General features: G+C 52.6%; 1 protein-coding gene across 1 annotated transcript in view; it reads right to left on the minus strand.

Moving 5' to 3' along the window:
• Positions 1-13,940, minus strand: part of LOC307069981 (plexin-A4) — a gene marked incomplete at both ends in the record, with an annotated part of 104,561 nt that overhangs the window by 75,076 nt on the left and 15,545 nt on the right. The window contains one exon of the mRNA XM_079728606.1: positions 2,728-2,928. Within this exon, the coding sequence (XP_079584732.1) occupies positions 2,728-2,928 (201 nt within the window). The remainder of the gene's footprint in view (positions 1-2,727; positions 2,929-13,940) is intronic.

The following is a 13,940-nucleotide window of genomic DNA, read 5'->3' on the forward strand; positions in this document are numbered from 1 at the left end:
CTTATTGAGTGTCTCTGTGCCAGACACTTGGTACATATGGAGATGGATGCATATGAGAACACTTATGTGTTCAGATGTGCGTGTGTGTGCACGCATTTTCTTTTTGAAGGAAAAATACAAAAGGCTTTAAGGATCAAATATGCCTGGCATTGCTTCCTCTTTCTCCTCCCCATTCCTGAGGTCTCAATTCTAAAATATTACAGAAATCATTAACCCCGGTGTTGCCCACCAACCCCTTGACCTTCCCCCTCTAGGGAGGTCACGCTCCCTCCTGGAGATGCCCTCTCTCCCCCTTGACCTGCATCTTGCAGGGGGAGGGGCTGACTGCTGGGGGCCCTGGACCACTGGCTCGCGTCCCCCACCACGCCCCACCTCTGCTCCACTGAGCATTTATGTAGCCCTCTATGATCAGTGGGCAGTTGGTCCGCACAAAGCCCAGAGCTGGGGGAAGAGTGTTTCAGGCTCCTATGGGCCAGGAGGTTAAGGGTCTCCGTCAAGGTCTGGCTCATCGTGGCCCAGCTCTTGGACGATGCTGCTTATCACCTGGGGAAAGAGTGAACCCCCGTTTCCCTACCTTCTAGAGCAAAGAGAAGACCTCTGTATAATCTGGACGTTCTTCCCTCCAACCATTCCCTTGTCTGAGATATTTTGCTGGAAAGTTCTATCATTCTCTCACCAACGTAAGACACCAGTGTATGCTGTGTCCATCTCCAGGACCCCAGAGGCTCAGCAGACCCATTCCCAGCTGTGTTCCAGTAAAGCGCGAAGGGGGAAAATTTACACCCTATCGGTCTCCCTGTCCTTGTTTTGCACGCAGTAAACTGGGGCACCACAAGAAACCATGGGGCCACCGTGGGTCAGTGGAAGATGGGCCTAGAGCCCTAAGGCCTCATGGCTGGCACTGTCGCCGGCCAGCTGTCCCCTGCGGCCCACTGACTCCCGTGATTGCCAGTGGCTGAGGGGCGGGACTGGGCACTATTATTAGCAGCACTTGACATCTCCTGGAGCCTCTGTCTAAAGGAAGCCACGAATACCCACAGTTGCTTCTAACTAACCCTCCTCCAACTGCTGCCTGTGAGCTGCCCTGTTCTCTGCCAACAGGCCCCTGAGGGCTACAGTGATTGGCCCAGGGCCTGTCCCCAAATAGTGGGCTGGAAGTGACCTGCCTGTCCACCCAGCCCTGTGTCACCCCATGCAGAATGCTCCTGTGTCTCTCTTTTCCTTCTCTGCTCTTCTCTGAGACCTCCTCTGCCACCAAAAATCAAGGGTGGTGGGGTGGGGTTGATTTCTCTGTTGGATCCTTCTCTCCTCCTCCCCCCATTCCAGAGAGGTCATTTAGAAAATGAAACAACAGTAACTCTTATTCCACGATCCTCTCTGAGGCAGATCAGACCCTGCTATAAAGTACTCAGTTGCTGGTTTTGGCCTAACCTTTGATTAGGGGGTGTGTTATGAAACTGGGTTTAAAGTTCTGAATTTGCTGCTTACTTGCTGCGTGACCTGGGGCTGGTTACTTGCCCTCTCTGGGCTTTAGAGACTTACCCGCCCCCAGCCCAGTCACAGGATCAAGTAAATATTCTCTCAGGTCTATTCCTGCCCTGATGGTACGTTGGTTGTTTTCCATAACTATGGTAAGGGAGGCTTGCCCCTGATTATGACCCCAAAATTTTTTTAAGGAAGTCACTTGACAGCAAGCAGCACCCTGGCCCAAACAGCATTTCAACTGGGATCCCACTGACTCCCAAGAGAGGCTCTTGGGAGGTCAGAGCTGAGCCCTCCTGAACTGTGTGATTCCAGCAGGTCCTGGTAGGCAGAGGGGACCCTCCTGGAACCTACTCTTTGTGGGGTACACCTCCTGCTGCCTCAGTTTCTAAGACTTGAAAATGGGAGAGAAACAAACATTCCCATCACCTTTCTTACTAGGGTGTTGAAGTGAAAAATGCAGGCAGGCAGAGTAGACTGAGCTGGCCAAGTTGCTTTGGAAGCAGGGCCCTGGAGGCACTGAGAATTGTCCCTGGGGGTGGGAACGAGAGAGAACGAGGGAGAGCAGAGCCGGGGCTGGAAAGGCCACAGGGCCAGTGGGGGAGCTGGCAGGCAGTGGGTGCACTGTTAGGGCACACTGTGTGGTGACCAGGGGTCAGGAGAAGGCTGTGGGCAGCAGGGGGCTGCTGACCCATTGTTGGTCCAGCATGGACCCAACCTGGATTTCTAAATACTGGGCAGGGTTTGTGTGGATCTACACAGCACAGCCCCGGGGGGCTCCTTCTTATTCCAAGGCTCCTTTTGCAGGTGCTGGTCTGTCTCCGAAGCCTCATGTGCTGGGAAACAGCCTCTGTGTGGCTGTAAGGGCCGAGGTGCGCCTTTGTGGGCTCAGATGAGGCCCCTAGGTCAGCCCTGGTAGGAAGTCAGGACCCAGGGTTTCCAGAGCTGCTCTCAGGAAGGAGGATGGGCACGCCCTGTAAATACATCTGTCCACAAAGAGCGCTCAACAGCCCCAAGGCAGGCCCCAAAGCCCCTCGCACCGCAGCCCCTGTTGGGTCACCACGACAGGGCCACACCTGCAGGCAGACACTTGGTGGACTTGGCTGGGCTGGCAGGGTTAGAGGAAGCAGTTGTTGGGGGGAGCTGAGCGGTTCTGTGGGTGTTTGGGGCAGTCCTGCCGAGCGGAGCTGATCTGACCCTAGGAGAGAGCGCCCCGGCAGGTGGGGACACGGGGCAGGTACTCACAGAGGTGTTCTGGCACTGCACGCTGGAGCTGTTGAAGCGCAGGGCGGGCACCCTCTGCTCGCTGCCCTGGATGCTGAGGATGCACTCGTACCCGCGCTGCCCCGACTGCGGCTGGGGGAGGTTCTTGGCCTTGAGAGTGATGGGCTTGATCACCTCCACGGGCACCAGGATCTTGTCCAGTCGCAGCAGCTGCGGGCAGTCCTGGGGACAGACAGTGAGGCTCAGGTCGGGCAGCGGGAAGCCGAAGGTGCGGGAGCCCCTGGTATCACCCAGATGTTCTCAGACTCCACCCTCCCCAGGACCCCCCGCGCACGGCCCCCGGCGCTGCCGCCCACCCCCGACCACCGTGGAGGAGGCAGTGAGGCTGAGCAACCCGGGTCCCGGCATCACCACCTTGAGGGCCCTCCTCACAGAGCTCGTCCCCTGCCCTCTTCAGCTCCTTTTTCAATGCGCTCCAGACCCTCTGGTCCAGACTCCTGGTGGTCCCCTCTCAGCACCCTCCTCCCCTAGCAAACGGACCCTGCTGGCTGGCCGTCCTGTCCCACTTTGGGCTGAAGACCGCTTTGCCTCAGCTCCAGGCTGCCAAGAGCTGGGACAGAGGTGCCCCAGCGAGCAGCTACACAGTGACACCTACACAGTGACACAAAGCCCTGGGCCGAGGCTCTGGAATGTGAGTCTGGAAGGGGTGGGAGGACCTTCCATAAGGCATTTGGGAGTGTTCTGAAATGAGCCCCCGAGTCCTTTGAAATTCAGAAGCTTCTGACTGAGCTCCAGGGATGGCCGGACCCCAAGAACATGCCCCTCAGAGCAGGTACACTCCGAGTCCCCTCCAGCTGCTCCTCCCCGAGCCAAGGGGGGCCCCTGAACACATTCGGGCCTGGAGGAAATGAACCACTGGGCCCCTTTTCGCTGGGGCTATCAGCTCCGTCCAGGGAGGGCTGGGGGGAGAATGGGGTCAAATAAGGAGCACGGTGCTCGGCCCTGCTGGGAGGTGGGAGGTGGGAGCTGGTGTGTGGCTGGATTCACAGGAGCTGCGTGGAAGACAGCCTTGGCCTGGGCAGGAGTGAGGCCCCGGGACAGGCAGGTCCCACCAGCCCCAGATTCCTCCCCCTGTGGCACTGTTTGGGGCATGCCCACCAGACAGATGGCTTCTGGGCAGGTCGACAGACAAAAGCATGGCTCACGCATCCTTCGTGAGGACGCTGCCCCGTGGGCTCACTACTCTCAGGCGCCCCCCTGACCTCAGCCCACTTCCCCAGCAAAGCAAGGTAGAAAGGAGGCCAGGGGAAGGGCAGATGGGAGGGGCCCCAGGCAATCAGGCACCCGGCGGCTGTCTCCCCCCGGGGTCTGAAAACAAACATGAGCCCCTCGGTCACCGAAAGCTGGAGGGAGAAGAGCTCTAGGGCCGCCGAGCTTCTGACGAGCTGTGGAACCCTGAGCTCATCACGCATCAATCCCCACTTTGAGACTCAGCTACCTCATCTGTCAGTTGGGTGGCATCCAAGGACCCATTCGGCTCTAACCAGTCCTGAGTCCATGATTTGGGTGGTCTCACCTCTGTTCTTCCCGATTACCCTGTAGCCTTGCTTTAGGGAAGCACCCCAGGCCCATTAAATGAATGCCCTCCTCTCCTCCAGGCTATCCATGCCTTTATCCTGAAGAACGGCTAGACAGGGAGCAGCAGACCCAGCAATTCCACTTCTGAGTTTGCATCCAAAAGAACTGAAAGCAGGGTCTCGAAGAGATACTTGATGCCCACGCTCAGGGCAGCAGTACTCACAACAGCCAAAAGGTGGAAGCAACGGAGGTGCCATCACAGATGAATGGATAAGCAAAATGTGATATATACATGCAATGGAATATGATTCAGCCTTAAAAAGGAAGAGAATTTAAACACACGCTAAATCACGGGTGAATCTTGAAAACATTATGCTGAGTGAAATAAGCCAGTCACTATAGGACAAACACCACACGATTCCACTCATACGAGGTACCCAGGGTAGTCACATTCATAGAGACAGAAGGTAGAAGAGTGGCTTCTGGAGCACGAGAGAAGGGGGAAGTAGTGTTCAATGGGTGCAGCGTTTCAGTTGGGAAAGATGAACAGAGTTTTGGAGATGGATGGTGGTTATGGCTGTACAACAACGTGAATGTATACACTTATCGCCACTAAACTGTACACGTAAAACTGGCTAAGATAGTAAATTTTATGATATGTGTATTTTGACGCAGTTTAAAATAAATAAAACAAAGAAGAGCAGCAGGGAGGCAGGCCAGCAGGGGGGGGAAGCGATAGAGGACACGGCCTGAACCCTGCCTGTGGCCTTGAGGCTCTAGATCGTGTGGGTCTCCAGGGACCCTGAGGTCCCACGTGGAGCGAGACTCTTATAGTTCCATCCCGTGCCCTTGCCTCTGCTGCCATCTCATCCCCCTGCTCCGGCAAGATGAGAACTCGGGACACGTAGAAGACAAGAGCGATTCTGTGAAAAGGACGAAGCTCGGGCTGGAGCGGGAGATGTGTGAGGTTGGGGACTCAGGAGAGAAGACGGATGACAAGTGGGGAGCCGTGAGCCAGAGGGGCCGGGCCAGTCCTGACCCCGCGCTTCCCTCCCCCCGAGGACCTGGCAGCTGTCCCTCTCCTAAAGCACGCACAGCCTGACCTTGCCTCCTGCTACGAGCTGCGTCTAGGGTTGTATTGCGAGTAAGAGCAGAGCAGCTGGGATCTCTCATCCCCAAGTCCCACAGGAATACACGGCAGCTCAACAATGGTACACTGAGGGTGTCTGAATCTGAGAGTCCTCTGAACCACCCCAAGCATCCCTTCTACTTTGCAAAGGAGAAACCAAGCCAGGGAGAGGAAAGACATTGGTTCAGTGTCAACAGATGTGCTGGCAGCTGAAGAACTCCCAGGCCAACCCGCCATCTTTCCTCCTCTTAATGAAAGAGGCAAGTTCCTACTGGCAGTAGGACCACCTTAGGATGGGGTGGTGGGCCAGGATTTCCCAGAGAGGAGCTGGGGGCCAGGGGGCTCCGAAACTCTCCTGTGGTGAGCTGGAACCTCGCCTGGGGGCTGGACCGATTCTGGTCCAGGCTGGAAGCTAAGCCTCTCTGTCTTCCCCTGTAAGATTCTCACTGAGGCTTGTTAGGAGTTCTCTAGTGAGTCCTGATTGCCAGTGGCCCCATAATGGCCTCGTGTGCATATAAAAAGGTTGGCCACTCTGAGACTAAGTTCATTAATAATAGTCGGAGCGGCCCAGGGCTGGGCTGGGCCCATTTTCCTCTGGTGGCGCTGGAGACTGACCCCAGTGTCCCTCCTAATTGAAACGTAAACTGGCAATTTTTCCCTGGACGACAAGGCATAAAGGGACCATCGCCACCGTGCTGCCCCCTCCTCTCACCCCATCTCTCCAGACCCTGCCCAGCCTCATGCTGAGATCCCAGGTACAAAACCACCTCTGAGTCTGATGCTCGCAGGAAATTTCAGAGTGACTTCCACGTTTCTCCATGACTCTGAGGTCCTGTCTCCCAGCACTTCGGCTGTGGTCCTCACCTTTGCGCTTTCTTAACTAGAAAGAACCTGGTTTGGGAATCCCATACGTATAGGTGCAAGTCCGTCTTCCTCCTGCTAATTTGAGTCTTGAAAGGACTCTAAACATTGCTCGGCTTCACTATGAACGGGGATTAAAAACTCACCCTCTACAGGGTCATCTGGGGGGAAGTCCATGAACTACCATGTATAACGCGTCTGGCACAGAGGGAGCAAGTGCTCAGAAAACGTTTGTTCTTTCCTCGTCCTTCCCCCTTGGCTCAGGCTGCACCTGGTCCCTCAGCTACTCCCGTTTCCTTCCTCGTTTCCCAAGGATCCGTCTCCCCTGCCCCCGCCTCCGTGTGCTTTTCCATAAACACCCATCAATTCTCACGGTCCAGCCTATCCACCCCTTCGAAGCTTCAGAGCCCAACAATTTCAACAGCTCTGAGTGCCCCAACACAACAGGAATGGCTAGGCAGGGCCCAGTTCTGTTCACTGCTCATCTAATGGCAGTCCCCTCTTCTGGAAGGTTCCACGTGCTCTGAGACAGGACCTTCGCCAGCCAGCCACGTGGCCTTGGGCACGTCCCCAAACCCTCTGAGTCTCCTCATCCATAAAATGAAGAGGCTGGTTTGGATTCCACGAATTTTATGGTCCCAATTCTAATATCAACCCAGTAGATGACCTGGGACACATCCTCATATAACCTTTCTGAGGCTCAGTTTTCCCATCTTTAAAATGGGGGTAAACAGTGCCTGCTAAACTAGCTCAAAGCGTGGTATTCAAAATATCGAGCACCGCATGCTGGAGGAGGTGGGGGTCTTTGCAGGGTAGGTTGGTCTCCTGAAAGTGTCATTTACCTACCAGGAGGGAAGTATTTTAATAACTGGTATATTGTGACCTGGCATAGTCATACGGGTGGGTATGGCTCTCATAGGTAGTGTGTGATACTGTTATTCTAGCTAACACAATTAACACGGTGCAAGGGGTGCAAGGTTTCAATGCAGTGCACGTCCCACCACCTCCATCACCTTACACATATCTTGCCACGAGCCATCTTGTTTCATAGCACAACACATATAATCACCACCATGTCCATGAGAAATAAATTAAGCACACCAGTTATCTCAGTTCCCACAGGGACCATGAGGAAAACACTCTCACCATCATCTTACTGACTTTTGTCCCCGGATGATGATCTAGCCTCCTTACAGAATTCCTTAAAAACATACTGCCCTGGGCTTCCCTGGTGGCGCAGTGGTTGAGAATCTGCCTGCTAGTGCAGGGGACACGGGTTCGAGCCCTGGTCTGGGAGGATCCCACATACTGCGGAGCAACTAGGCCCGTGAGCCGCAAGTACTGACCCTGTGCGTCTGGAGCCTGTGCTCCGCAACAAGAGAGGCCGCGATAGTGAGAGGCCCACGCACCGCGATGAAGAGTGGCCCCCGCTTGCCACAACTAGAGAAAGCCCTCGCACAGAAACGAAGACCCAACACAGCAAAAATAAAAATAAATAAATTAATAAACTCCTACCCCCAACATAAAAAAACAAACATACTGCCCTTCTCTCTTCAAGGAAGATATTTCTCTGAACAATCATTTGAAAGGGCCAGCTCTTGGAGGGTAGAAAACACCTGCATTTAGCAAGGTTATTTGGAGACAAATGCATACAGTAAGAACCAGATTCGCTTGGAGTCTGTTTGGCCCGTGGCTATGTTCTGCAGTCCTGAGAATGGGCTGAGGTTGGGGAGAAGGGTGGCTTGAGGTGCAAGGAGATCTTTAAATGTCTTGGCTTTCAGGAAGTGGCTCCAGCGGGCTCCAGGTCCATCTTCTAGCCCTGTGCATATTTTGGTTTCCACTGAAATGCACACAGAAGTAAAGACAGCACCGCTAATTGCAGGGGGAGTATCAACATATGAGAGCAAGAGAGATGCCTTTCCATCTCCCACGTCCAGCATGTCGGTGGCTGCTTTATACAGAGGTTTCATTGCATATTTAAATAATTGAACATGACATAAAGAACGCTGCCCAGCTGGGAGAGGAAAAGCTGCCTTCAGGGCTGGTGCTTCCTCGGGAGGGGGTGGTGGGCTGTGGATTTACAGTCCCTAGTGTGTTTACAAGATGAGGGCTCTAATCCTCTCAGTTGTTACCGCAAGGCTGGGGGGAGCTGGGTAGGGGCAGCACAGAGGGGGCAGCTAAGGGCTAAGTAAATTGCAGGTCACCCCTCCCCCCACACCACCTCAGCCCCCATCAATTCCAAAGACAAGTCAGCACTAGCCACAGCCAACCCCCAAAATTTACACTCACCTTCTCTCAGACCCATGGTGCCCAGTACAAAAATGCAATGCACCATATATTTTCTTTGCTGTCCCCCAAGTTTATGCCATTAACGTGATCTACGATGGGCTGGTTTATGGAGAGAGCAAAGTAATAACACAAAAAGGAAATACCCATAATCCTAAGTGGGGGAAGGGCAGATGAGATTGATGGAAAGTGCAGTTGAGTGGAGAGGTGGCAACCCAGGACTGGAATACCTGCAGTGGGAGTGGCGCACAGGGGTTTGGCTTTGTTTCCTCAAAGGAGGGTGAAGGGCATGGCAAGGGTGCTTCTGTTCCCTCCGGTTGGATCCCAGAGGACCGTAAGAAGGGGAGCTGAATCGCTGACAAGGTGGGCTGGCCTGAGCTCCTCCAAGTCCAGTTGGGGATAAATGCCCTTGGCCTGCCCTGTTTCTGGGCTTGGGGCTTATTTCAGCAGCTGTCCCCGGGCCCGGACTTTCCCTGCTTTGCCAGCGCTTGAGTCCCAGGGAGGACTGACCTTGGGATCAGCAGATTTCCCGATACCTGTCCTGGCAACAGATTCAACTCAGCGGTATCGGGGTGGTAGGGGATTTGGGGAGAAACTTTCAAGCACAGCTTTGGAAATCAAATGGAATTCATTTTGCCTCTTCTGATCTTACAATTGTCCTCTGGAGGAAACGCTCTGGTTGAACTTCAAGAAGAGAGGGGCTGCAGGAACTTCCTCTTTGAGCCTGTATTTAATGCGCCAGATGTGCCTCGGCTTCCTCGCAAAGCCCATCCAGCCTGGAGCCCAGAGAATGCAGCTTCAACCGCAGCTCACTTTGCTTTTCAGTTCAGATGAGACATAACAGCAAAATAGTCCGGTGAGGATAAATTCTTGTCAGTGGATTTGCTTTTCCATGAAGTTCGCCTTTGTTCCCCAAGGATCACTGTTATTGAGTGTGTGGGCCTGATGGAGGGCTCAGGTCACCCAGCAGAGGAGCCTGGGGATGCCAAAGCCACTTGGAGACCAGTGGTTCCTCCAGCCTGGTGGAGGTGAGAGCGTGGCCCTGTTCATGGCGGCCCCGGTGAAAGGCCATTCCAGTGGGAAGCAAGGAGTCTCGGCTGATACTGGGAGAACAGGACTGAAAAGACTCTGTGGTCCCACTTCAGCTCTCCCTCGCCTTTCTCTCCCTCTTCTCTTTGGTACCCAGGATCTGGCAGCTGATCTAAAGACCCAGGGTTGTTATCACAATGTCATCATTAGTTGAAACAAAATCATTCCTTGTAACTGGAACAGAGTGACTATAAACAACATATGTTATTGGGCGTTGTATTTCTAATAATTGTAATTACTCGAGAATACTTGCCATTAATATACTAACAACAGTGATTGACCAGTTCTCTGTTCCAGACCAATAACTTCACCTGAATGCACTCTTTGTTCAGGGGAAAAAAAAGAGGTAATTCAACACGCCTGGTGATAGTCAACAAAGCCAGTGTTGAAACTGGAAGACGCCCGGATGAAAGCCTTCCTAGGGATACAGGATGCTGCTGGGGAGTTGAAGGGCCACCTGGCAGCCTCCCTCTTGGCTAACAAAAGGCCTCTGTCTGCATCCCCACACTCAAAGGTTGAAAGCAAATGAAAACCGAGGGACTTCCAGAGAATCGCTGGGCCTGAGTCTCCCCCTCATTCCCAGGGTGAGTCTGGCTCTGGAAGTCCAGGGGAGCTCCAGGCCTGAGGCTCTGTGAGCCCCCCTATTGGGCAGAACCGGGAGACCTAGGCCACACTTGGACACTCACCCAGTAAGACCACTTCTTGGGCGTGGATTTCTCTTTGGTGCTCTCCAGATTATTTCCACTGATACTTACAGAACTTTAGCAATCATGTGGACCAATGGTCCCATTCTACACGTCTCTAAATACAGATCTACAGATCTCTTACACACCTTTAAACCTCCCACAATGCCCCGCGTATGGGAAATGTTCAGGAAGTGGGTAATGTAGGATGAGAGGTGACCTGTAACAATGCTCCAGAGTATCATGCCATGAATAAGCTCTTCCCCTGGCGCATGGAGAGGGGACACTTGTGCCTGGAGCTTCTACAAAATCACCTTTCAGACGTGTAATTTTCTTTGTTACCCCTTATTCCTGTTACCAGCTCTTCCCAGAAACAAAAATATAGAAAACAAAGCAACGACATTAAAAAAAGATCATTAGGGCTTCCCTGGTGGCGCAGTGGTTGAGAGTCCACCTGCCGATGTAGGAGACACAGGTTCGTGCCCCGGTCCGGGAAGATCCCACATGCCACGGAGCAGCTGGGCCTGTGAGCCATGGCTACTGAGCCTGCACGTCCGGAGGCTGTGCTCCACGACGGGAGAGGCCACAACAGTGAGAGGTCCACATACAGCAAAAAAAAAAGATCATTATATTTCTGTTAGCAGCCGGGGCTTTTTTTTAAGCTCTGAGGACAATGACCTTTCTCCGCTGACCTGCAGTGGCTGGAATCAGCGAACAGTCCACAAATATTTACTTCTTTTCCCCTTATCTCCAGGAAAACGCTGCTACAACAACCATCATGAGGTGGTCAACTCTGGCCTCTCCTCTGTGTTATATTCAAAATGATCCATTACTGAGCTGGGTAGAATGCAGCCTCCAATTGTGGACCAGGAGCACAGGCTTAAAAATTCCTTCTCTTAGAATAAATAAGCATCCAAGAAAAAGAGAAGGCAAAGTTAATTCCATTCAGTGAAGTGATAAGGGACGCATGGCGATTCCAAGATACCTGGGAGCCTGTCACTGTGATGGCTTGCCAGGCTCACGGTAAAAGGGCTCGTGTAAAATGGAAAGAGTTGGGGGGGCCACAGCGGTGGGTTTGTTCTTCTTCACATCCCTCCATCCGTCACGTTCCTCCAGGCTTCTTCCTCTTCTGGGGACCCTGGCACCACACCCTCTGAGGTTCTGTGAATCCCCAGTGACCTCTGCCACCACCAGGTACACATGGGTGCTGTGCCTGGCTTACAGTCTGGGCACTTGAAGACATTATTCTTTTATGGAGATCCCTGAATTGCACTGGGAAACGTGGTGGGCTATTGTTTTATTCTTTTCTAGGTTTTTTTCCTTTCTGAGCAGCAGATGCCAGCTGCTTTTACATATTTAAAAGAAAGAAAGTTGGGACAAGAGGGGCAAACAAGACAGAAAAAGCAGAAATTTGAAAACCTCCTTCAAGGTAATTAAATGATTAGGGGCCTTTGAAATCCACCAGAGAGCTCAGTTGTCTCTGTTTTCATTTTATTCTCGGGCCTCTCCACACATGAAATCCCTGCCAGATACACCAGCCTGGAAAGCTGGAGAGAGCCTGAAAACCTCTTTGTCTCCACTGCCATCAAGTTACTTGTAGGTTTCTGAACAACATAAGAAGAGGTGCTTCCTGGGCTCTTAGCCCCTGGTTGGGTGGGTCAACCAGCCCTTCTTCTGCTTGTGACCCTGCACCCCAAGACAAAGGCCCAGGATTGAGGAGAATGGATAGCCTTCTTTTAAATTTCTTTTTTAAAAAATATTTTATTTATTTGTTTGGCTGTGCCAGGTCTTAGTTAGGGCATGCGGGATCTTTTAGTTGCGCATGTGGGCTCTTCGTTGCAGCATGCATGCAGGATCTAGCTCCCCAACCAGGGACTGAACCCAGGCCCCCTGCACTGGGGGTGCAAAGTCTCAACTGCTGGACCACCAGGGAAGTCCCAAGAATGTACAGCCTTTCATCAGGGTCTTCATGCCAAGGTGTGCCCCTTTGCTGTCAGACCCCTGTCTGTCCTATTAGCTTTACCTCCACTTTGTCTTAGTTAAAAAAAAAAAAGCAGAGAATTGACACATGAAAATTAGATTCACATTCCTACTTAAAGCCAAGACATAACCCCTTTTCTCCCTTTCCCTATGAAGGGATAATCTAGGTCTGGGTCTCTTTTTCAGATTACGAATTCAGAGCAGCCGTTCCCAGCCATAGACAGACCCCATCGTAGAGGCAGAGGGCCTGTGTCTAGAGACTTCCATAGCCTCTTCTTGTTCTGGTCTGAAACCTACAAGTGACTTGATGGGAGCAGAGAGAAAGAGGTTCTCAGGCTCTCTCCAGCTTTCCAGGCTGGTGTATCTAGCAGGGATTTCCTGTGTGGAGAGGCCCAAGAATAAAAGGAAAGCAGAGACAACTGAGCTATCTGGTGGATTCCAAAGGCTCCTAATCATTTAATTACCTTGAAGGAGGTTTTCAAATTTCTGCTTTTTCTGTCTTTTTTGCTCCTCTTGTCCCCCCACCCCCCCCCCACCCAATTGGGAGCATTCTCTCCCCTTGACAGCCTCACCATTCCTTGCCTTTCCCTCTACAAAGGATTGCTCCGCCCATTCTCTACCCCGAGAACTCCTGCTCAGCCACCAGAGCTTGGGAAAGTGGGATCCGGGGCTGGAAATCTGTCATCGCCAGACACACTTCAGTCATTTTTCCCGGGGGAGGAGAGCTCAACGCAGTAGATGCTGGTGGTGGGGTGTCCTTCGCTCCTGCCTTTCAGAGACAAGACAGCTTCCCTCCTGCCATCAAGGGTTTGGCCTAAGTTAGGGTTCCTAGCGGGGTGGGAGTCTGGGGGTGGGCCTCTCTGTTCTCACCACGCCCCATCCAGTCCCCCAAACAGCCCTTATGCTTTCTGCACCTGGACAGTTCCCTGCTCTCACAGCTATGGCTTTGCCACATGGTCATGGCACCTGTGTGGCTGTGTGAAGGGGGCTGCAAGGTACACCCAAGACTTGGGGGTAGGAGAGATGTTGGAGCCTGAGTCCAGCGTTGGCCGAGAGAGTGCCCTGTCCTTGCATTCAGTGGGGTCTAACCAACACGATACAGATACAGATATATAGATATAGATATAGATATCTCACCTCTGTATCTTCCTATTCTCAGCAACAGCATTCTAAACCACTCTGTTCAGAACCACTGGCCCAATGGTTGGAGTCACACAAGCACCATAATGTTTGAACAACAGCAGACTTTTCCAAAATGTGTTTACACCCATTATCCTTGAGGTCTTTGCCCACAAACTTACAATCTCGGAGAGGAAACAACATACGCATAGAGTATTTCTATTATGGTGATGAAGAGTTTTCAAGGATAAGACTAAAGATCAGGAGGGAACAGAAACAGTGTCTTAGCCACGGAGCCTGACTCTGTGTCAAGTGATTTGCAGACTGGACTGTGCAGCAGAATCGCACACTGCTGACCACAGCCCCGAGGGGCCATCCAGCTGGTGGAGAGGATGGAGAGGGAGATTTTTGCATCTCTGACCAGGTCCCAGGTGATGAGGATGCTGATGCTGCTGATTTGGGGACCACACTTTGAAAACCACCCTCAGGTTAGTGACCACCCTCTCATT

This window comes from Hyperoodon ampullatus (assembly GCF_949752795.1).
Source record: "Hyperoodon ampullatus genome assembly, contig: scaffold_566, whole genome shotgun sequence".
In the NCBI taxonomy this organism is placed as follows: Eukaryota; Metazoa; Chordata; class Mammalia; order Artiodactyla; family Ziphiidae; genus Hyperoodon; species Hyperoodon ampullatus.